Genomic DNA, 23,953 nt, shown 5'->3' with positions numbered 1-23,953 from the left:
GGGATGAAAATACCTTTGTTTCCAACCCTCAACACTCTTGTAATATAAGATTATAACAATATATAACATAATATTCTACTATAGAGTAATGTAGTAATTATTACTTAATTAATATTATAATAGTGTAAAATATAGTATTTCATTATAAAATAATATAGTTGGGAAAAAGATGTCTTGGATAAGACTGAAAACAGGGATATTTGATTTAACAGAATACTATGTTATAGATTGTCATAATCCTATGTTACAAAATAGTTATGTGCTAAAAATAAGGCATCTTTGTCCTAAATAAATATAGATTTACCATCACTAAATATAAAATCTATAACATTTTCCTTTTGTGTTGGAGTAACGGGGCCCATCGGATTAGCTGCTGCGACCAAATCTGAACTTCCCGCGCACATAGGCCACGACACAGAACCAAATGGATAGAAAGCAGCTTTCGAATCGAAAAGCGGTTCTGTTTGCGCTGTCCGGTTCCATCCATATTCCATAATCACAATTACGGAACAGATTCTTGGTTCTGTCTCCCATGGCGGCTGTGCCAGAAGCCTCTGTTCTCAAATTTGCTTCCTTTCCTCATGCTCAATCTCCTCAAAGCAATCCCAGAGAGCTAAAGCACTCGGTGTCTCTTCACCTCCATTCTCCGTCAAAACCTCAGTGTTTTGCTGACGGAACGCATCTGGATCTCGAATCTGCACACGAAAACACCACCTCTAGCTCTAACTCCAGTACTGGTGCTTCGAGCGTGCGGAAGGATCGGCAGAGGACAGTGCGAATAGCGTGGGAGAAGCTAGTCCGCTGGTCACGGTCGTGGCGGTCCAAGGCCAAGATGGATGTTCTCGAGCGCACTAAAAAGGTTCCGAATCCTTTCACCTTATGTCTCTTCTCCTGACGTTTATATATATTTGGTTGTATTTTGGTTTTATTATTTACTTACGAAGAAGTCTCGCTAAAATTGCTGAACTAACTTCTCTTCTTCTTGATTACTCATGCTGAATTTGGTGGATGCTGATGGATCCAATGCTGTTATACAGACAACACGGTTAAGAGGAATTAGCAGTTGTTTACTCCCTTCTCTCTCTTTTTTCCAGACAATTGTTTGTGTGGACGATTCGTAACTTTATTTTTAAAGTATATTTCGTGTGGTGAGAACCTTACCTAGCATTATGGGAAATAAAATTATCGAGATGAACGTGTTGTATACTGAAGTAATGGAACTTTAACTAGGAGGGTAAATTTGTGGATTATCCAGAAGATTTGAAATTTAGTTCCATATGTTCTCCCGTTAGTTGGAAAAAGGAGAAATTTAGAGCCTCTAAGACTAGAAGAGTGGTTCTCAACTACTTGCGAAGTATCTGAAAATCCCCTCCATAAAGCTTTCGTATAATAAAAGATCAGTGACTTACTTTTACTTCAGTAAAGCTTATCAATTAACATGCTTACTTCTTTTGTGCGACCCATAAACAAAATCTAGTGAACATACTTTGATAGATGAAGGTACCTCAAATGTTCTTATTGCAACATCTAGACAGACCATTTATAAAAAAATTATATCTAAAAAGCTTAACGAGTAAATTTTATTTTCATGGAATCCTTTAATTAAAATGGTGTTTTTACTCATTTCCTTCAATATTTTACATAAAATTTTTATTCACATTTTTTTTATCAGTACTTAATTTTCATCTTTACCTGTTTCTATAATCTAAATTAAATAAGAAAGCTTTCATATGAAAATGGGGTATAATTCCTTTTACCTTTTCAAAAAAAAGAAAAAAGGAAAAGATATATAACTGTACTTAAGAGTCAAATCTAATTTGTGTTCTTTTATTAATTCCTTTAGTAAGGATATTTAGATATATATATATATATTATATTTTATATTAAAAACAGTTCAAAAATATATTCCATAAAAGTAGATGGAAAATAAGCATATTTTTTTTACTAAGCGAATCAAATGAGCTTGCAAATGCTTACTTTGGAAATAGATACTTAAATGAGGGTTTTTGAGATATTTAACTGCATAATTTAAGACATTTGATCATTTATTAATGTTGTTTAGTAGGCTTTGTTGAAGAAGGGGGGCAAAAAAAAATGCAAACTTAGTGTGGTTGATTGAAATGAAATTGGTACAAACAATTCTTTGCATTTGAAAATTTTACCTTTTAGATATCTTTCTGAACTTGGTTGAACTAGACATGATGCTATCACAGGATGTAGTGGTAGTAGAACTGCCTTTGTCTACACAATCTGTTGAGACAACTTGGGCTGCTCCATTCTCTCCCTATTCATGTGGCAAAATTGGCTCCCTGAATAGGGGCTTCAGTCAGCTGGACTTGGTGTAAATTGGGTGTATTTGTCAATTGTGGTAAGCTTCAAAAAATCACTTTGATGCATGTCCGACAAGTTATCATAAATTCTTGTTTTAGTCAGGTTCTAAATGAATCGTTGTAGGAAGGTTTTAGACTTACATAAGGTGTTGTTGAATCTGTTACCATTGAGTTTCAGTGGTGGCCATCTCAGATTCTCGAGACAGCTCACCCTGCCTAAAATCTAAGACATAGCATTACATTATAAAGGGAAGCTATCATCTCCCCCCTGAAAATCCGAGACAACTGTTATACCCCTGATGATATCTCTTGTTAACATAAACTGCTAAGTACTGCATCATCTGATGAGACAACTTGGGCACTCCATTTGCTAAGAATAGTCAATGTCTGATGATCTTTCTTGTTAAAACAAACTGCTACTAATTGCACTCCTGTTCTGTGCATTCAGTGTATAAATTTCTTTACTTTCCTAGTCTCATATGCGTTCAATCTGAAGTATCACTTTATAGGGTCTGATTAGTGCAGAGGTTTAAAATGTTATTTTTAATGTATTACAAAAACAATGTGTGAGTAGTGTGAATTTCTCTCTTTCTCTCTCTCTCTCTCTCTCTCTCTCTCTCTCCCTCTCTCTTACTCTCTCTGTCTCTCTCCCTCTTTCTCTTTGTTAGATGGCTATACATAGAATCAATAATTTTCTATTTCATTTCCATATTGCTTGCTCTTCTGCTGTAATAACATGATATAGAAGATCCAATATGTAGGTGGTGGTTCTTGGAGGTGGATCTTTTGGAACAGCAATGGCAGCTCATGTCGCTGGGAATAAAGCTGAAATGGAGGTCAACATGGTTGTACGTGATAGTTACATTTGCCATTCTATAAATCAAAGCCACATTAACTGGTAGGTTAGAGAATAAGGATCTCTGTGCATGTATTGTCATGCTTCTTCTGTTTCTCTCCTGCTAGGAATGGAATTATATTAATTTATTGCACTTTGATTATGACGGTGTTTTGAGTGACTTCCTCAAGGTCTACAAATGTATGCCAAATATGATGGGTGCTTCTTAATTCATTATTAAAGGAAACTTCTTGGTGGTTTACATTTTTTCTACATGTAACAAAATCAACACATAATTGAATGGTTCTTTGGTTGGTATCTTTTCAATGTTATGGTCGTAAGCAAATGTGGTGTTGACTTTGACATGTCAACTATTACTTAAATTTTGTCAGTGCTACTTCCTGATTGATAATGAGTGCCCTTTTGCTAGTTTGGAGAGATAATGGCCATTGAGGGACTTTCTCTTTCTCTTTGTTGAGCACTCCTAATATCCCTAGGTGATATTCTCTTCTTCTTTCTCTTGCCACATTAATTTTGTACCAGATCTTAAATTAAAGAGACTCCACTTGAAACTCAATGATTAGAAATGTGAAAGCCAGCATAATAAAGATTGAGAAATCAGTCTTCCCCACATGATTGATTATACTAAATAGTTAAAAACCTGAAGTGGTTGTGTTGGTCACTGAAGTTATAATTATCAAGCATTTGTTAAAAAATTTGTACGAGCTCTAAAATATCAGAAATGGTATGTATCCTTCACATGGACTGAAGTTGTAAAGATGGCAAAACCTTTGTTTGTCATGGTGTTTTATTCCTGTTCAATAATTTCTTATATCAAGTATTTCTTTAAAACTATGTTAAACCGTCTTGAAACATAAAAACAAGGCCATTTGTTGTAATTTTTGCTTCAGCTATGATTTTCTTCAGTCTCCTTCTGGATGGCTTATATTTCTCTCTCTCTTCTTTAAAATATAATTCTTATCATTTTGAAAAAAAAAAACAACATTTTTTACATTAAAAAAAAGATCATTTTAGAGATTATAAAAAGAACTATTATCTGCAGCTTTCTGAAAGACAAATAAACAAGACTTTTGCAGATTGAACCAACTATGTGAGAACAAAAGTTTGATCACTCATGTCCAGATTTTCATGTGATGGTCACATGGTGTTAGCATCTCCTGCTGATGCAACTGTAAGATTGCCTACAAATACTTTCTATAATGTTGGTATAGATCACGGTGTTCAAAAATAACAAAAGGAAAAATACATTGTTATAACTCATTCCACAAATAAAGATGATCATATAGAGGAGTTTTGATGTATTACTAGTCATTCTAGTTTGTCTCATTTCAGTTCCAATGAGAAGGTTTCCGTAATGATTTTCTTCTTGTACAGCCGGTTTGGGTACTAAGCTATTATCGATAAGTTATCTATGAATTTAGAGAATAAAGACCTTCCATAAAAAATTATAGAGAATAAAGACCTTCCATAAAAAAAATTAGAGAATAAAGCAACGATAACTTGACTTTTTTCTTTGACTTGACTCCTAGGCCAACCTTTTCTTGTGGTTGAGTTGACAAATCTTAGTCATAGTATACAATTATTTTTAAATTCTGCTTGTATACTTGTGGAAGGGTAACAACAATTGATATACCAATTGATAGCCCCGGAGGAAGGGGTAGGGTATGGGCATAACCCTGTGGTTGAGATAAGGCTCTATGATGACGATGAAGTGAAAATTTGCATGTCTAAATACTCTTTGTTAACCTGGGTGAGTCTATGATGAGTTCTCTTTTGACTTAGCTTTTTTCATGTTCAGCAAATATTTCCCAGATCAGAAGCTACCTGGAAATGTTACTGCAACGACTGATGCGAAGGCTGCTTTGGTGGGAGCTGATTTTTGCCTTCATGCTGTGCCAGTGCAGGTATTCTGAGACGTTGAACATTTTATTGTCATTATGTGAAGCTTGCAAGCCTCCAGTTGACCATGTGCTTCTCCATGTTCTGCTCTTTTGACTGAATTACTTGACATTTCCTCCTTGTAAAAATTGATATTTACAGATGAAAGAGACAAGATGTTAATTCCTCTTTTCAGAGGGTCATCTAAATGCACTTTTGGTATCTTATTGCAGTTCAGTTCATCTTTTCTTGAGGGTATTGCTCAGCATGTAGACCCGAAATTGCCCTTTATATCACTAAGCAAAGGTTTGGAGCTCAACACATTGAGGACGATGTCACAGATTATTCCACAATCACTTGGAAACCCTAGTCAGCCTTTTGTTACCCTATCCGGACCTTCATTTTCTCTGGAGATAATGAAGAAATTGCCAACAGGTTTTGCCAACTTACCAGCACAGAACTACCTTTCATAATGACAGTCTTGTATTGTCATACCCAGCACCTAATACAGTGAAGCTCTTTGCTCACATTGGTCCTCACTAACATACTAAAGCTATAGTTGCAGCTTTTTCATGGTTCCAATGTTGAGGAGATTTTTTCTTATACTTGAATTATGATGCTGCAGCAATGGTGGTGGCATCAAAAGATAAAAAGCTGGCGAATTCTGTTCAACAGCTAATAGCTTCCCAGAATCTCAGGATTAACTCATCGAAGTAGGAAAACTCTCTTTTCTTTCTCCATTCAGTGTTACTTGTGTTCTTTGTGCTCCCATATATTACGTTCTTGACTGCCAGTGATTAATTCTATGATTTGTATGGTTTCTAGCAGATAATTTTATACAATTCTTTAGTGGAATCTCTATATGGACTTAAGAACACATGTTCAACTGGTAACCTGTAATACTCCAGTGACGTTACAGGGGTGGAAATTGCTGGTGCACTCAAGAATGTGCTTGCTATAGCTGCAGGGATTGTGGAAGGGATGAATCTTGGGAATAACTGCATGGCAGCTCTTGTTGCACAAGGTTGCTCAGAGATACGGTGGCTGGCAACAAAGGTATGTGAATTCTTTGCTTTTGTCTCGGAAAACTTATTTTTGTGATGTAAGTTTTTTCTGATTCCTGTGGATATGGTAAACTGTATGAATTATGAAATTGTTTATGTTATGCATTTGTTCATTTGTCCTGTAGTTAAATTAACAAGTAGTGATGTCTTTAGTTCACCAATTTCATAATCTTCTGGAATTCGGAGCAATTCTGTATGAACATATGCAGGGTGGCTGGTGACCTTGACATGTTATTCATCTCCTGGTTTAGTATTAATGTATATCATTCTTTCATATTTCAACATGCCAGTTAGTTGGCTTTGAAATTGGGATAAGTCATCAATAATTAGGATTTCTGGAGCGATGCTGGAGCGGCGACCGAAGGAGCGAGATGAGAAACCACCGTCAATCAGGAAGACGACCCTATCGAAAGTTGGGGAGCAGGAGAAAAATCATTTCCTATCTCTCGGCAAGGTAGATGCTGCGCTTACCCCCGACACAGTGTTTCCACAGCGAATAGACGGAGACAATCTGCAGGCGACAACGGAGGATGGACCCTGGAGCACAGTGAAAGGAAAAGCAACCAGAAGGAAAGAAAACGGGAAGCCGGTAGACATAACATGGCGATACGACGACTCTGCGATCACAATGACCCTAAATCAGACGCGAAATAACAAGGTGGTGAGAATCACGCCACGGAACGGCCGGAAAAGTTCTTATATCTCGATTCCCATGGCTGCAATCTTGGATTTCACCTGCTGCCTGGAGGAAGCTCTTGCCGGCCACGACCTGAGACTTCGGGTACTCAGAATTGGAGACATCTCTTTCTCCCTCTCTGTATTCAGGAAATATGGCGTCCGAGAGCTGAAGGTGATACAGAGAAGAGAGCTCACCATAATGGCTCGAGTATACCTACTGGAAACTCTCGGACAGATCCAGTGCTGGAAGGAGATGCGAACCGTAATTCTGGACATCGGAGAGAAGCATTCTACATATATCAAGCCGACGAAGGGGAAAATAAATCTTCCTCCCATCAACGATTCTCGAAATTTCCCTCCGTTTCCCCAACCCATTCAGAACCGTCAAGTCCCCCAACCATTGTCCCCCATATCACCCCCCCTACTATCTCCCGCACGATACAGCAACTCCCTACCATAAATTTACTGCCCGGAATCTTCGAAAATGGAAAGGAAAGCCTCAATGCCGGCTTGATCGTAGAATCGACCTCTGAGAAATGGAATTGCGACAATCTCAAGACTTGGTTCGGAAATTCCTTTCGAACCCAGGCCATGGTTGCGAGGGTGGAGTCGCTGAAATGGCTGATTCTTCCACAATCGACGGAGGAGATGGAAGTAATCCTGGAAAACAGGAACTGGCTCCAAGAAGAAGACCTATGTGTTTCGAAGTGGACAGAAACTCTAATATGCAAGCTCCTTGGCCAATGGATCTCGATCCGCGGCCTTCCGATCGAGTTGTGGACGACGAAGGTTCTCAACGAGATTTTTGCAACCTTCGGAAAGATCATCAATTGGTCATATGCCACGGTGGAGGGAACAGACCTTGAAGTTGCAAAGGCATTCGTCGACCCAAACTCACGCTGGAGCGAAAAGTGTTTCCAAAAACTCTGTTTCGGGGGAAATTTCGTGTGGATAGAGGTATCTTTCGAGGACCTCTGCATACTGTGCTCATCGGAACATCGCCGGACACGAGGAAGAAGAAGCACGACCTCGGACTTAGCCTATCAGAGCCTTGAACGAGTCAACTCAGGAGACATGAGTCCAAGTACCTCCCACTCAGGTGAGTCATCCCCAATCCCGAGTCCTGACTCAGCTCTAAATTCAAAAAATCTCTCAGCGAGGAGCTATCCCGGGATTCCCCATATCCCGAGACCCATTGACTATGAGTCAAAAGTTTCAAATTTAAATCCGTCCCCCTCATCTGGGAAGACGGGATATGGGCCTGTAACCCCTCTATCGAGAACCACTAACGGTGCGTTAGAGGGTGTCCTCCCGAGGAATACTGATGGTGCGTCAGAGTTTTTTAATTCAAATGAGCCTCTCCAATCTGGGAAGACGGGAGGTATGGTACCAAATATTTTAACCTCAGGCCCAACTTCCGAAAAAGAAAATGGGGGTAACGTTTCAGATCTGTACCCTTTCGGAAATTTTAAAAACCACACCCCACTTTCAAATTCAAATTTGATGAACCAGGAAGCATTTTCAAGACCAGTTTTTGCCTCGGAAAGCGAGCCTACCCACTCCTTGAGTGCGCTGGGTATGCAGAACGAGATTCAGCCCATCCCTAATTCTCCTGAATAGTGCTCTGATTATGGCTATTCTTCTAATACCGGTAGTGGTATGGCTGATTTTGAAAATTCCGAAAATATCCTCTTTTCTCCACCTGTTTTCTCTCACCCTCCCCCAAACCCGTCAAAGATCTGCTACCTGATTCCCTTTTCCAGAAATACCCTTCCCCCCAGAAAGACCATCCCAATGGCCCTGACACGCAGAATGTTGAACTGGATGGGTACAAGTAGGGTAGTAAATCCCGGATTACAGAAAACCGAAAGGACTCTAATATCAGTCTTGAAGATAGCTCCTCAAGTCAAACTAAGGACCCAAATACTCTCTCGGGAACTGAGCCTGATATGGACTTTGAATCTATAAGAACAGAGAGGCTGATGGAATCCACCCAAACTCTGAATACTCACATGGAGGCCGCCAATTCGAACTTTCCAACTCAATTCCAGAAATACTCTCCACTTCACCCTCTCCACCTATCCTGACCAAAAACAGAAGAAGAAGAAGGCAAGTGGAAACAACCCTACAGAGGAGACAATCTAACAGACTTGCTAAGAAGAAGAGCATGGTTAAAACATCTCCCACTCCAAATGATAGATCTGCTCGTTTGGTGAAGGTCCACCAAGTTCAAAGTCATAAATATGACGAAGAAACATGGCAAAATATGATGAGATTGGCAAGCATGTTGGGGGTTGTCTACAAGGGTCAGTTACCGGGAGACACAATCACATCAGGAGTACAAAACCGAGGCAGTAAATGATTCTGCTCTCTTGGAATGTCAGAGGTATTGGCGCCGCCCGGAAGCGCGACAAGCTTCCTCGCTCAATTCAAGGCTTCTATAATAATCCTCCAAGAAACCAAATGCCAAGAAATGACTGATGCCATCGCAAAAGAGCTCTGGTCGTGTCCCTTAATTAAGTGGGAAGCTGTGGATGCTATTGGTCACTCAGGAGGTATTCTTCTAGCATGGGACTCGACTCTCTTTGACTCTATCAACATCATTAAGGGGCAGTATTTATTGGGTATTCAATTTCGAGATCTCTCCTCCGGGAAACTCTGGTGTGTGGGACAAGTATATGGTCTGACCAGATACAGGGATCGGAACACTTTTTGGGAGGAGCTTAATACTCTTAAGCAGAATTGGAATCTCCCGTGGATTTTTGTAGGAGATTTCAACGCTATCAGATATTGTCATGAAAAAAAGCCTCCGGCAGTCCGCATTTCGGCCTTTATGCGAGGCTTCTTAGATTTTATTGGGGGGTGTGGGCTGGACGAGATTCCCCTATCTGGGAAGAACTACACATGGTCAAATGGACAACAACAACCAATTCTATCAAAACTAGACCGATTCTTGGCTTATCATGACTAGATGCAGATGTTTGAGAACGTCACAGGTAGAGTCCTCAATAAGGTGGGATTTGATCATTGGCCTATTCTGCTGACTACCACATTTGAAAAATGGGGACCCTTGCCTTTCCGATTTGAAAACTCTTGGCTAATGGAGGAAAATTTTGAAAAGCTTATCAATGATTGGTGGGATGCGGGGCCAAACCTTGGTAGAAGGGAGTGGGCGTTCCCCCTAAAGTTGCGGTACTTAAAAGAGAAAATTAAAGAGTGGGCCAAGAGTAGACATACTTCTCTGTTAGCTGAGAAAGGATCTCTTATCTCTTAGATTGAGGCAATAGACCTGGTGGAGGAACAAAGGCACTTACATTCTGATGAAGTCTCACGCCGAAGCTCTTTAAACAATAAGCTAAATACTATCTTGCACCAAGAGAGGATCCGGTGGAAGCAACGCGCCACATTTAGATGGTTAAAGGAGGGTGATGCAAATACAAAGTTTTTTCATGCCATTGCCTCGGCAAAAAGGAGATCCAACCGAATTACCTCATTATGCATCAATAATGAGGTAACATCGTGTCGGACCTCAATTACTAACGAGTTGGTTCAGTTTTTTACAGGTTTATATTCGAAGGAGTGCACCAACAGGCCGAGGTTTCAGCACATCAATTTCTCCCGAATCTCCACAACAGCCGCCTCACTTCTTGAATCCCCTTTCTCGTATGAAGAAATTGAGTAGGCAGTATTGGGCATGGAAAGCGACAGAGCCCCGGGTCCTGATGGATTTAATGGAGTTTCTTTGAAAAAGTTTTGGCCCAAGATTAAGGAAGATATCAGTGCTATGATCGGAGGCTTTTACAGAAATGGCATAACATTCCGCAGCATCAGTGCATCTTTTATCACTCTGGTCCCAAAGAAAACAACTGTGGAAAACCCAAAAGACTTCTGCCCTATCAGTTTGGTTTCGAGTGCATACAAAATTATTGCAAGACTCCTAGCGCACCGTTTGAAGATTTTGCTTCCTCTCGTCATCCACAAAGGGCAGGGCGCTTTCCTCAAGGGAAGAGAAATTTTAGACTCCGCAATGGCTGTGCACGAGCTTATGGATCACTTCAAGCACAACCAGGAGCCGAGAATGGCCCTCAAGATCAATCTCGAAAAAGCCTTTGACCGTGTTAATTGGACCCTGCTTGATGAAACAATGGAAAAAATGGGATTTGGAGAAAAATGGTGTTTTTGGATAAGAAGCTGTGTGGGCTCAGCAACCTACTTCTTGATCCACAATGGTTCGGTATGCGGTTATTTTAAAGGTACGAGGGGGATAAGACAAGGTGACCCTCTATCCCCACTTTTATTTAACATAGTAGCAGAATTTCTCTCAGCTATGTTCTATTCGGCGGTTGACCTTGGATGGCTCTCCCCAATAAGCTCTCAGCAGGCTTTCAATATAACGATTTTGCAATATGCGGATTATACCATAATATTTGGCACCGGTGAAATGGATACTGCTAGGAGGATAAAAGCAGTATTAGGGCTCTTTGAAATTGCATCAGGGTAGAAAGTTAATTGGAGGAAGACCTCTCTCATAGGTTTTAATGTGAGCTCAGAAGACCTTGAAGAGATGGCAAATTTATTTGGATGCTCTACGGCTACGCTTCCAGCGAAGTATCTTGGTCTTCCTCTGTTTCATGGGCGTATTTCCCAAAGTCTGTGGATCCTAGTGGTTGAAAAGATTGAATCCAGGTTGACCAGTTGGAAGGGGCGTTTACTTAGTATGGCAGGCAGACTAATTCTCCTTAAATCTTGTATTGCTGGCATCCCTAACTATGCTCTATCTTTTATGCCTTGCCCATCCTCAGTTTGCAAAGCCATAGATAAAATGAAAAGAAGATTCCTATGGAGAGGATCAAGTGACTCTTTCAAATATCATTTGGTCAAATGAAATGAAGTCTGCTTACCTAAAAGATTGGGAGGATTAGGGATTCGGAAATCAAAAGAAATGACTTAAATGGATTTGGAAGTACAACACAAATTCCTCCAATCTTTTGGAAGGATATGGTTCGCGTCAAGTTGGGCTGGAATATGCCATGGTGGATGGTTGGAGGAAACCGGAGAGGACTATCCTCAATATGGAGATCTATTTTTTTGCTTCTTCAGATTTTCTCATCAGCCTGTAGATTCTTTGTGGGTAATGGCAGATCTCTTAAATTCTGGGATGACTGGTGGACAGGATAGGCACCTTTACGAAACCCTTTCAACACTTTTTTCCTTCTCTCCTCTCACAAGGAAATTACAGTTGCATATGCTTTTGAGGGAGGGAATGTGAACCTACACCCCCGAAGGGGTTTATTAGACATGGAGGCCATGGAAGCCAGCAACCTTTTAGATGCTTTGAATCATGTCAGAATTTGGCCTTCCAATGAAGACAAGCTCATTTGGTGGCCTGACAAAAGTGGGAAATTCTCAGTTGCTTCAGCATATGGATACATCAACGGTTGGGATCCGACGGAAAGGGAGCATGACATCAACTTCGTCTGGAAACTATGTGCCCCCCTAAGGTAAAATTTTTCATGTGGAGTGCTTGTCAAAGTAAAATTCTCATGGCTGATGTGCTCAGAAGAAGAGGTCACCCATCTATAGATCCACTATGCCCTTTTTGCCACAATGAAGATGAATCCACCAGTCATACTCTTCTTCAGTGCCAGTTCTCATGGACTGTGTGGACCTCTATTTTAAGCAAATTGGAGATTCAATTTTGTATTGCTGTCGACCTGATAAGTTTTTGCAAGTCTATCTTGGGATATCCCCTTCCTGGCCTCGGCAAATTGATTATCTCAGCTTGTGCTAGTTTCGTTCCATGGGGGCTTTGGAACGAACGGAATAGAAGGCGGTTTGATGCTAAAAGCGAATCTGAGGCTAGAGTTGTTGACAGAGTGACAGGGCAAATATCAACCTGGCTATTGACAAAAAAACCCCTCTCCTCTTTCAAAGGCACCGACATTTGAGACAACTGGAGCAATTTGGCGAGGATGCACATTGGAGCCAAAATCCCAGTTATGCAGGAATGGACCCCTCCGAAAACTGGCTACCTAAAACTGAACTTTGATGGATCTTCTCTTGGCAATCCCGGGATCACGGGATTTGGGGCGTCATTTCAGACTCATCTGGGAATCAATGTTTTTCTTATGCTGGTCCTTTAGGCATATCCGACTCAACGTCGGCTGAGTTACATGGCCTTCTTAATGGTCTGCGGGTGTTCAAAGACAAATGTAGTGGGCCTATTCACATTGAAGGGGACTCCAAGGTGGTGATTGGCTGGTGCCAGTGCAATTCCTCTCCTCCATGGAGGCACTGGGACGTATTCCAGGAGACTTTGGATATTGTATCTTCTTTTTCTTGTATTTGGTTTCACATTCCGAGATCTGCAAATTCGGCAGCAGATGTGCTAGCCAAGGAGGGAGCTTTCCTGCAATCTCTTGTTGTAAGGGATTTGCTCCCTCTGCTTTTGTAATTTTCTTTTTCCTTTCTTTAAATAAAATACATCTTCATAAAAAAAAACATGCCAGTTAGTTGCTGTTCAATTGAGTGTTTAAAGAAGTTAACCTTTGTCTGTGTTTTCAGTTCTATAATATCAAGAGACCAATGGCATCTGAAATTAAAAATGTTATCTTCTAAATCCATCTATATTGTAAATACTAATATTTTTTATTTTGACTTAGCAAGTAAAGGTTTTTGTTGTACACTAATTTTCACATGCACTTTAAGTAATGTCAAACATAAAAAGAATCATCTCCAGGAAGTGTATATAAGCACATGTTTTTATATTCGCTTTTTTTCTTTTGTTTTTTTAAATGTGTTTAGAAGTCATTTTTTAGTTTATGCTTTGGTATGATCATGAATGCATAAAAACTTATCTGTTTCTTATCTGTTAGGGTTTAACTTACAATTCTATTTAACTTTGAAGATGGGTGCAAAACCAGCAACTCTCACCGGCTTGTCTGGAACTGGTGATATCATGCTTACATGTTTTGTCAATCTCTCAAGAAACAGAACAGTTGGTGTGCGTCTTGGATCAGGTGAAAAGCTTGAAGATATTCTGAGCTCTATGAATCAGGTCAATGACACATCTGTTTTTGAACTCATCCTGGATTTGGTTCAATATCAACTGATCCTTTGCAGTAAGAGAAACACCTTCACAATGAATTATGACTTCCACACTGATGTTTCTATCTGGGCCTAAGGTTGCTGAAGGTGTATCGACAGCTGGAGCTGTGATTGCTTTGGCTCAAAAGTACAATGTTAAGATGCCTGTTTTGACAGCAGTTGCTCGAATAATTGACAATGAGCTCACCCCCAAGAAGGCTGTTCTTGAGTTGATGAGTCTTCCTCAGGTTGGTAGATTTTTTGTTGTCTTCTCCTTCTAAAATTTAAATTGGATAGAAAAGTTTATTCCGTTTGAGCTCCCAATTGAAGTAGAGCCTTCTGAAAAGAAACATATTAATGGAAATTTCAGTGTGGATAACTCATAGCTTGTTGGTAATTAATGCTGGGAGTTCTGTATTGCAGGTTGAAGAAGTTTGAGTAATACTGATCCAAGAAATTCAAAAGAAGCAAACTACAATCTATTCACTATGATCAAATAGTCTTGAAAATGCCACATCCACTTTCTCAAAAAGGAAAGATCCTTTTTTGGCAATGAAGAAAGCAACACCTGGCTTCTATCCCTCTTTCCAGCTCTTATTTCATAGCCACAGGTGGGTAACAAATTCAACACTCTAGTGGTCCTGAGTAACTGGATATTTAAGCTTCAAAAATGTGAGAGAGTTCATATTTTCTCACAGAAGCTTCTCCATTTTCAACAGTATAAAAGACAAGTCTCTCCATCGGGGCATAGCTTTGCCAATGGTGGCTCTTCTACTTGAGATCCTTGTAAATTATTTTGTTTTATGACGACAAGAGTAATGCAAGAGAATTAAATCAACTCTTTTATTCTAAATTCTTATTTTGCTTCACTTTTCCCATATTTGGTATTTGAAAACCAAATTTTAAGGATGAGATTTAAAATCACCGTTTGTAAGGACGAGATTCAAAATCAAGGTTTTTTGGCATAAATTTGCACTCCTAGAGTACAAGTTGTGGGAAAGGGAAAGGTAAAGGGCTCCTCTTGGTGGAGCTCCCCTATCTTCTTTGTTTCAAGATGAAATATAGTGCATCACTTGCAAGGGGACGTGCCTCAACCTCCCCATTAGTGAGAAAGATGAGAGGGGTGGGGTGATGCCCTTATTAGGATCAGCTTGTATCTAATGAGTTTTTCTTTTTTGTTTGTTTTTTTTAGTTTTTATTTACCAATTTTTAGTTTTTTTAGTTTTTAGGTTTGGAGGAACCATGTTCAAAGGGTTTTGATAGCATTGACTAAGATAAATTTGTTTTTGAGAAAATAAAAAAAATGGGGATAGAATATCAAGAGAGTTAATGGAGGGTGATGCATCCACAAGGATGAATGTGTTGGGTTTATTTATTGCATTAAGTAGTATGATGTAGCTTACTCTTAGCAATACGAAAAAAACTATTTCTACCATTCACATCTCTTGTATCGATCTTACAAGTATTCAAATTCAAAGTCATGTAGTCAAGCTATGTTCTAAACATCTCATTGCAACTAACTGTGGTGCCCTATTCATTTAGTAGTGTTTCTTCTCTATTGACATACTTTTTCATGAGCCCTTTGGTGTTAATCTCAATATTTGAGATAGTTTTAATATATTATGGATGTATATTATGGCTTAAAGCACAACAAATCCCAAATGAAATTTTTAGCAGCATATACGTTTGATCGGACAAGGATAGTTCAAATGATCCATACAAAAAAGCTGGTAGGAGAGAGGTCTTGAGAAGGGACCAATTTGTGCAAAGTTTAATTGGCCATGAAGGATGCTTTGTGTAACTAGTAAGCATAGTCTAACCAGGAAGAGTGAAGCTAACCATCCAATGGATAAGAAACAAAAACACTTTATTGAAGTTTGTTTGCTCAAGAGATCAATGGCCAGCTAACTGAAGGCAAGAAAATAAATGAAGCATAGTGAAGAAGATTAACCAACGAGGTTGATTTTGGCGATCATCCAGTGAAGAAAAATGCCACTAGAAGTATTTGTTTGACTAGCTTTTTGAATGGACAAGTCAAAAGAAGACAAATGCCCAAGAGAGGAAAAAGGGTACTGCGATAAGGCGTCCAACCATTTGACTGAACATACTAAAGAGGAGAAAGAGGCGTTTAATGAAGACTAACTGACCAATTCATAGCCATTTGAAGGATGCATTCCAAAAAAGCTATGAAACGAGATTGAAGGCTTTGATTCAGCCATGATATGTGTCCAAAATCTGTAAGTGATTATCTATGTGATTAACAACTCATAGAGAAAATTTTAAGTATTTTTCTCAAGATTTTTAGTTGTCATCTCACTAAGATTTGTAAAAGGACAAAAGATCCCATTTTTAGCTCAACGACATTATATTTGAACATTAAGAGCTCATCTCTTTAAGTTGTTTTGGCCCCAAATAATCTGGCTTTCAATTCCTTTAACTTTGAAATCATATTTGGAGAATGAATTTTTGAAAGGAAAAATGCCAAAAAAGCTAAGTATTTAAAGGTTCATATTTGAAATGTTTATTTACTTACCATCTTTCAAATTAAAATCTTTATTCTCATACTTTAAAATTATCTTATACATCATAGCATATTTACTTGTTGGTACATTGAAAGGGATTTTTGCTTGATATTGATGTTTGGGGGGTTGAATAAAAAAAATCCAATTTTTAATGTGTTATGTTGAAGAGTAGGTATGGAAAAGTTTTACATGACTTTCATAGTAAGAAGTCTCACAAAGCAACAACTCATATGATAAAATCTTCCAAGAGTGTCATGGGAGGAAGTCTCATAGAAGTGTCTCAGTTAAAAAAGTGTTCTAGTTACTTTGGACTTCTATTCAAGATTAGTTATTTAATTACTCTTGGACTTATCTCAAAGAGTTAGACTTTGTGTGTAACTAGGATATGAGTAATTTAATTGTAATCCGTTTCTACTTGTTTCCTCTATTATAAATAGAAGCTCATTGTAGTCAATTATTATCAAGTCAATGAATTATTTTTTTTTTCTAGAAATTCAACATGGTATCAAAGCCAAGTTCTGTGAGTTGATAGAACACTTATTCAGGTGTGATCCTTAAGTTTTTAGTTTTCATTCTTTAATCTTTTAGTTTAGTCCTTTATGTATTTTAGTAAGAGTTTCCAGTTTTTTTTTGCTGCCCTAAATTTCTGCATTGTTGTAAAGTAGTTAGTTTTCATTAGCTTCTTGGTTTTTAGACCATGTCTTTGCTTTATCCTTTACCTATAGTCCTCCCTAGACGGTCTCAAAATGCTGTTGTTTTTGTCTGTTCAATTCCATTTACCTATCAAAGTTGCCCCACTACAATCCCTTGACTTCTACCACATCCCTAGACGACACATATGAAGGATCAAAAGTCTAGTGCCACTTCCTAGTTCCTTCGAGGCTTACAAGGAGTCTTTCTGCCATGGTTAACAATCTCCCTTGCATGCTCCCATCTTCTTCAATTCCAACACTTCTTTTGTTGTTTGTGTTTTGCAGTTGAGTTGTTGCCATGTTGCATATTGCTAGTCGTCTTCGAGTTTCCTTTTCATCAGTCTAAGATCTCCAACTTATGCCATGAATTGCTAGTTGAAAGGAAGAAACTTTCTAAATTGAACAATATTACTTCTTGGGTTTGAAGTATGATACTAAACAAACAACCTAGTCTTATGCGTTATCAATGGCTGGGTATTGTTGGAATCAACCATCGTCTATGAGAAGACAATAACTGCTTTCTTAATTCGTATTGGAGCCCTCCCTAACAGAGAATCCCTACGTGACTTACACTAGAATCCAAGTATCTGTTGGATGTACCATAGATGGGAAGGATCTTAAAGATTTGCAATAGGAGAGAATCGATCTTGAGGTTCCATGAGGAACAACAACAAGGATGATATTTCAGAGTTGGTTGCTAAATTTGCCATTGTATTTGAAGGAACATCGTGGATGGAACTAGATTCAATTGCATTGATGGTAATGCAGTCCATGTTGGCCTCTTGGAACAAAAATGCTGGGGGGAAAGCACATGGGGTATGAAGTTTGCACCGAGGATCGACATTAATGAAATTGTTGAGAGCATGATGGCATTTAACATCAAGTATAAGGACACCTAATGAGGACGGTTGGAAGATGGGCCCAAACCCATAAGATATGGACCCACCATGATCACATGAGTTAGCATGAGAAGTCTTACACAATAAGAAGTCTTACAAAGCTAGAATTATTATGGAAGCAAGTCTCACAGAAGAGTTTCAGTTTAAAGGTGTTTTAGTCATGTTAGTCTTCTATTTATATTGGGTTATTTAATTATGCTAGGACTTATCTTTAAGTGTTAGAGTTTGGGTGTAATTGGAACTAAGGTAGTTTAATTGTAATTGGACTCTATTACCTTCCTCTATTATAAATAGACGTTCATGTACTCAGATTACATAAGTCAATAAAGTATTTATTTTTTCATAAATTCAACATGGTATTAGAGCAGGTTCTGTGAGTTGACTCGGTCAACCCACAAAGATTATGTGATCCTTTTCTGATTTATTATCTCTAGCAGTTTAGGTTCGTATTTATCTTTTTTCTCTCTTAGTCCCTATACCCGTTGTTTTCTTTACATTATCACCTCTATACTGAGCTTTTCATATTGCATATTATCTATTGACGAAAAGATATTCGAGTCTACTTTCCAAGGATAAACGATTTTTTGCAATCGGTGTTATCTACAAAAAGAAATTATCTACAAAAAGAAATCGATATTTGAAGCAACAAAGGTCAGATTGCAAAAGAGGTTCAAGTAGCAGCAGAAAAATTTAACTTTCGAGTTATTTTATGCTATCAAGAACGAGACCTTATGATAAGTCCCAATCGAGCAGTAGAATAATCTCCAAGGAAAGCTTACTTTCTTCGGGTGAAAGTTAAACCACAAGTGTTTGTAATAATTCTATTTCCCTTTACTCATTGCTAACGTTCAAATAAATAGAGTGAACTCACAAAAAATGAGATCTGACTAACCTAAACTCACGGAAATGAGATCTAACAACTTTGAATGAGCAATGATAGTAATTAAAATGCAGAAATTGAAATGGTTTAGACTTGGTCCTCAAGCTAAAAACTTTGGATTCTTCTAAGGAATTCGTCCCAATCTTCTCGGCTTATCAATACTCCCCCCATGAATTGGATCCTTGTCCTCAAGGTCCAGATAAGGAAACTGATTACGCAACAATGTTGTATCCTCCCATGTAGCATCTTCAGTAGGCAATTGTTTCCACTTCACCAAGCTCTCTTCAATAAATTTATTGCCTTGTTTAATCAAGGGTGTATCTAGGATTTTCTCTGGTTCTCGGAAGCTACACCTTCATCAGTAATAGCTGGGCTCACTAATGTAACTTGCGGAGGACCCCCAACATATTTCTTCAAGAGAGAGACATGAAAAAAGGGTGGATCTTTGCGCCTATTGGTAATTGTAGTTGGTAAGCAACATTGCCGATCTACTTCTCGATTAGATAAGGGCAGTAGAACTTGCTAGAAAGTTTATGATGAACTCGTTTGAAGTTAGTTTGTTGCGATAAGGATGTAGCTTAAGGAGGACCATATCACTTGCTTGAAAATCCACGTGTTGACTCTTTTTGTCGATTGTTTGTTTCATTCTATTAGCTGCCATGTCCAAATTCTTCTTCAAGTGCTTGAGCAATTCATCTTGGTGTAAGAGGCTTTGATTGACTTCATTAACCCAAGATAACCCATCAAAATAAAGTGGAATGGAAGGAGGAAGTCGACCATACAAGGCTTGGAAAGGTGTCATCTCCGTGGAACTGTGGTCAGTGGTGTTATACCAGAATTCTAACCAAGGTTTAACTATACCATTTTTGTGGCCATTGATGGATGAAGCAGCTGAGGTATTGTTCAACACAACGGTTCACAACTTCTGTTTGTTAGTCGGTTTGTGGGTGGTAGGCGGAGCTTAGTTTCAAATTGGTGCCTCACATAGTGAAAAACGCTTGCCAGAATTTGCTGATAAAGATGGGGTCACGACCACTAATGATTGACTTTGGCATGCCACGGAGTTTGATGATGTGCTCTACAATTTTTTCAGCTACAATCTTTGCAAAAAATGGATGGGATAAAGCAACAAAATAAGCATACTTATTGAGTCTATCTACAACCACCAAAAGACTATATTTTCCATGGGAGGATGGAACGCCTTCAATAAAATCCAAAGTAATATCATCCCGCACCTGGCAAGGAATGGGAAGTGGTTGAAGTAATCCTCATGGGGCTAGAGTTTCAGTTTTGGTTCTTTGGCAAACTTCATATTGTATAATATAGTCTTGGACGGACCGGTACATGGATGGCCAATAAAATTGTTGAGCAAGCCTTTTGAATGTCCTCAATACTCCAGAATACCCTGCCATTTTGTAGCCATGAAATTCTTTTAGCAGCTGGTTGCGGATAGCTTGTGGAATAACTACTCTCTTTTTGTAGAAACAGAGACCATTTTGTACTAAGTATGGACCGGTGGGATCCATTGTTGATTGGCGGCTCACTTGCTGCATATTGTTACGATATCTTGAAATGTATATTAGCTAGACTTTATGTTCATAATTATTGTATAATTTGGGTTAGGTACATAGGGAAATTAGATTAGGCTTAATGGGATGGGTGGTATTGTATTGGGCCCATGGGCCGTTTTGTAATATTACCCTAAGTTTATATACATAATGAAAGGAAGAAAGGCTCACGAGAGGAATTCAGAAGTCTCTTCGCCTCCCTCATGTCGTCTTCACCGTGAGACCAGAGAGCGCAACACTCTATGTCTGGATTGTCTCGTTAGTCCTGCGAGGTGGCGGCAGTTCTGTCCACGCCGTAAGAGCTGTGAGGTTTCACTGTGCCGTTAGCCTCTGTTCGACGCGTTTCATCCCTGTGAAGACTAGAGCGTGAACTCTGGCCTTGGCTGATCCATCAGACTTGGTTCACCATTGGAAATCTTTGGTGACATATATCAAAGCTAGCTCCATCCGAAGAGTGATCAAGCCATTTCCGTCAGAAGAGTTTTCCCCCAAAGAACCACTGTTCGATGACTCAGAGTTTGGTAGAGCTCTCTGGGGTGGTAAAATAACTCCGTCCGAGCTCAGAGGAGTGGTCGGAAATCTTTGTCCGAGCTCTGAGGAGATTATCACCGGGAAGGTGAACGGACAGGTGATTGTTTTTTCAAGCTCGGCTGATACTGTTTACCTAAGTTATGGAATGACATTGCATAAGGTAGTTTATGTAATTTTTAGAAACTGTAGGGGCAGATCTGGGATTTCCGAAAGTGTGGGGGCAGATCTAGAATTTCCGAGTTGCCAAATCTAAATTATGTTTCTTTATTGGCTATGGTGGTACCGAGTTCTTTTATCACTTATGGGATGACCAAAGTTTTAAAGTTATCAGGAGCAAGGATGTGATCTTCAATGAAGGTGCCTTGTATAGAGACAGGTTGAGAATAGAGTCTGAGAGCAAATGTGATGAAGCCAAGAAGTCTGAAGTGATTCAATTGAGAGATCTTCCAGCTATTGAGACGGAGAATATTGCTCAGAAAGACTAAGAGAACATACCCCTAGAAGTAAATTAGAACATTCCTGTGATTTAACGCAGGAGATCAACCAGAAATAACAAACCACCACAGAGGTACTCCGAGTTGCGGCTGAACAAGCATGGGCCGGATCAATTAAAATTTCCTAATTTAGGAAACAATTAATAAGGCAACAACCTTCTTCTTCTTCTCGGTGCCGGTTCGGTGAAAACAGTCCAGAAACAGCAACAAGATGGAGGAGAGATTATAGCTGCAGCCAGAGAAAGGAAACTCCAGCAAAGAGACAACTGAAATTTCAGTAGAGACCGAATACCAGTGCAAGAATTTTTTTGACCGATGATAAACTCCCATCATCAGAAGAAAAAAGATGAACTAGAGATAGTTGGATATTCGACCTCCAGAAATGGTCACACAGCGGCAATGAAGATGAGAAATCAGCGGTTAATCGGCAATGTAATCACCGCAAGGTATGGTCCTCGATTAAAACCAAGTTTCCTAACTTGGAAATTTTTTAATTTCAGCAAGTTATCTTCCCTTCTTCCGAACAGAGTGGGATATCAATGATAACAACGACGTTGGCGTAGTGAGAAGGCATCATCTCTAGAAATAGCAACAAAGATATGATTTTCTGAAAACATAAATGTTTAGCCAAACAAATTCGGCAACACAAGACGACTTCCGATGACAACAATATTTTTCCATCTTTGCACGATAAACAGAACTAGAGTCGTCTTCAGCAATAGCAATAGATTTGTCACTTGGGAAATAACCAGATAACAAAAAAGGAATAACATCAATTTTGGACGGAGATCAGATTCGACAGATGGACAAAGGCAGGTACCCACGAAGGAACTAGCACTGAGCAAGGTCTCATGGAGAGAGTAGCAGCAGAAAATATCAAATATTAAAAAATAATATCAACTATGAAACAAAAAAATGACGGAGAATGAACCTAAAAATCCATAATAGGAGTCCTAAAAATCAAAGCTCTGATACCTTGTTAATTTTCAGGACCCCATGGATTTAGCTCATGGAGAAAAAGGGAGAGAGACCCATTGGGAGAAAATTGGAGGAAGAAGAGGTTATGGACTTGATGTCGTAACCCTCCCCTTGAAGCTCTATTTATAGATTAATGAAACTATTGTATTACAATAATACCCCTTAACTTAGGGTTTAGGGTTCAGGATTTTAACCCTGGAACTTTAACTTAATTACATCAATGCCATCTCTATGAGATGACCCTTTATTTACCATCCTGCCATCATTGTATGTAGGTCTATGGGCCTTCTCCTTGATCTGTGGACCTTGAGCCAATCTTCTATATCTCTTGGATGCATGGGTCTTCCTTGGTCTTATGGGTTTGGGCCTATCTTCTAACACACTTGGATATGTGGTCCTTCCTTGGTTGTGTGGCCTTGGGCCCTATCTTCCAACAATAGCTCATGCAATGGGAGTTGTGAGCAGATATATGAGTAATCCGGGTAAACAACACTGGGAAGCAGTGAAGTGGATTCTCAGGTATTTGAGAGGCACTACAGACTTAGCTTTATGTTTCAGAAAGTCAAACTTGGGATTACAGGGTTATGTAGATGCTGACATGGGTAGAGACATTGATGGCAGGAAGAGTACCACTGGATATGTATACACATTGGGTAGTATGGCAGTTAGTTGGGTCTCTAAGTTGTAGAAGATAGTTGCTTTTTCCACCACTGAGGCAGACTACGTCGTTGTGACCGAAGCCAACAAAGATATGGTATGGCTATAGTCTTTCTGGGAAAAATTAGGTCTCAAGCATGGGAGGAATGTGTTTTATTGTGACAATTAGAGTTCTATTCATTTAGCAAATAATCATGTTTATCATGCCAGAATAAAGCACATACTGGTGTGCTATCACTTCATTAGATCGGCTCCGAAGGATGGAGTCTTATCGCTTGAGACGATTCAAGGAAGTCAGAAATTCGTCAGATATGTTGATAAAGACCATTACGATCGAGAAACTAAAGTTGTGTTCAACTTCAGTTAGACTTCTCTCTGAGGATTGAGAAGTTGTCGCCACAGCAGAGGAGATATTTATGATAGATTAGTTTCCAAGTGGGAGATTGTTAAGTTGTGGAGCCTAATTAACACCCTACGCTAAGTTGGTCACGAATTAACCTGCGCGATCAGATCGCCATGGGGGTTGGAAGGGGGGGGGGGGGGGGGGAGAGAGAGAGGGAGCCCCCCTCAATTATAAAGAGAAAATTAGGGCAACCGCGATACAAAAGTAAAATTGTCAAACTTCCCTTCATGAAACAACAATTTATATATCATAGATCAGAGGGAGCATCTTGAGTTGCAGCCCAAGAGGTTAGAGACAAACATCTGTAAGTGTGCGATTTCTCTTGTAAACTATTTCATCTCCATAGTGGATTGCTACAACGGCGGAAGACAGGACGTAGTCTCACCTTGAGGCGAACCTTTATAAATCTTGTTGTTTGTTTTCGTGCTTATTTTTCC

The 23,953-nt window shown here is 39.2% G+C and overlaps 1 protein-coding gene across 4 annotated transcripts; it reads left to right on the top strand.

Moving 5' to 3' along the window:
* The first annotated feature begins 496 nt into the window (after positions 1 to 496).
* LOC137942480 (glycerol-3-phosphate dehydrogenase [NAD(+)] 2, chloroplastic-like) lies at positions 497 to 14,711 on the top strand. 4 transcript variants are annotated; one of them, XR_011110572.1, is made up of 10 exons: positions 497 to 859; positions 3,092 to 3,228; positions 4,985 to 5,090; positions 5,298 to 5,499; positions 5,690 to 5,777; positions 5,973 to 6,120; positions 13,714 to 13,863; positions 13,991 to 14,140; positions 14,316 to 14,503; positions 14,612 to 14,711. XR_011110572.1 is itself a non-coding variant. In XM_068788149.1 (9 exons), exons 1-9 carry the CDS (start codon positions 533 to 535, stop codon positions 14,328 to 14,330), a joined length of 1,194 nt encoding a protein of 397 aa, XP_068644250.1. In that variant the 5' UTR covers positions 497 to 532; the 3' UTR covers positions 14,331 to 14,711. The 4 variants fall into 4 exon arrangements, 3 of the variants coding, with proteins under 3 accessions (XP_068644250.1, XP_068644249.1, XP_068644251.1); XM_068788149.1 differs by having other exon boundaries at positions 5,298 to 5,370; positions 14,316 to 14,711; XM_068788148.1 differs by having other exon boundaries at positions 14,316 to 14,711.
* The last annotated feature ends 9,242 nt before the right edge of the window (positions 14,712 to 23,953 follow it).

Source organism: Aristolochia californica, unplaced genomic scaffold, assembly GCF_029961685.1.
Source record: "Aristolochia californica isolate CCGP_79_NKW_82.1479 unplaced genomic scaffold, dmAriCali1.0.hap1 SCAF_10, whole genome shotgun sequence".
Classification (NCBI taxonomy): domain Eukaryota; kingdom Viridiplantae; phylum Streptophyta; class Magnoliopsida; order Piperales; family Aristolochiaceae; genus Aristolochia; species Aristolochia californica.
The sequence above is the reverse complement of the archived record's forward strand: the minus strand, read 5'-3'. Positions and strand labels throughout refer to the sequence as shown.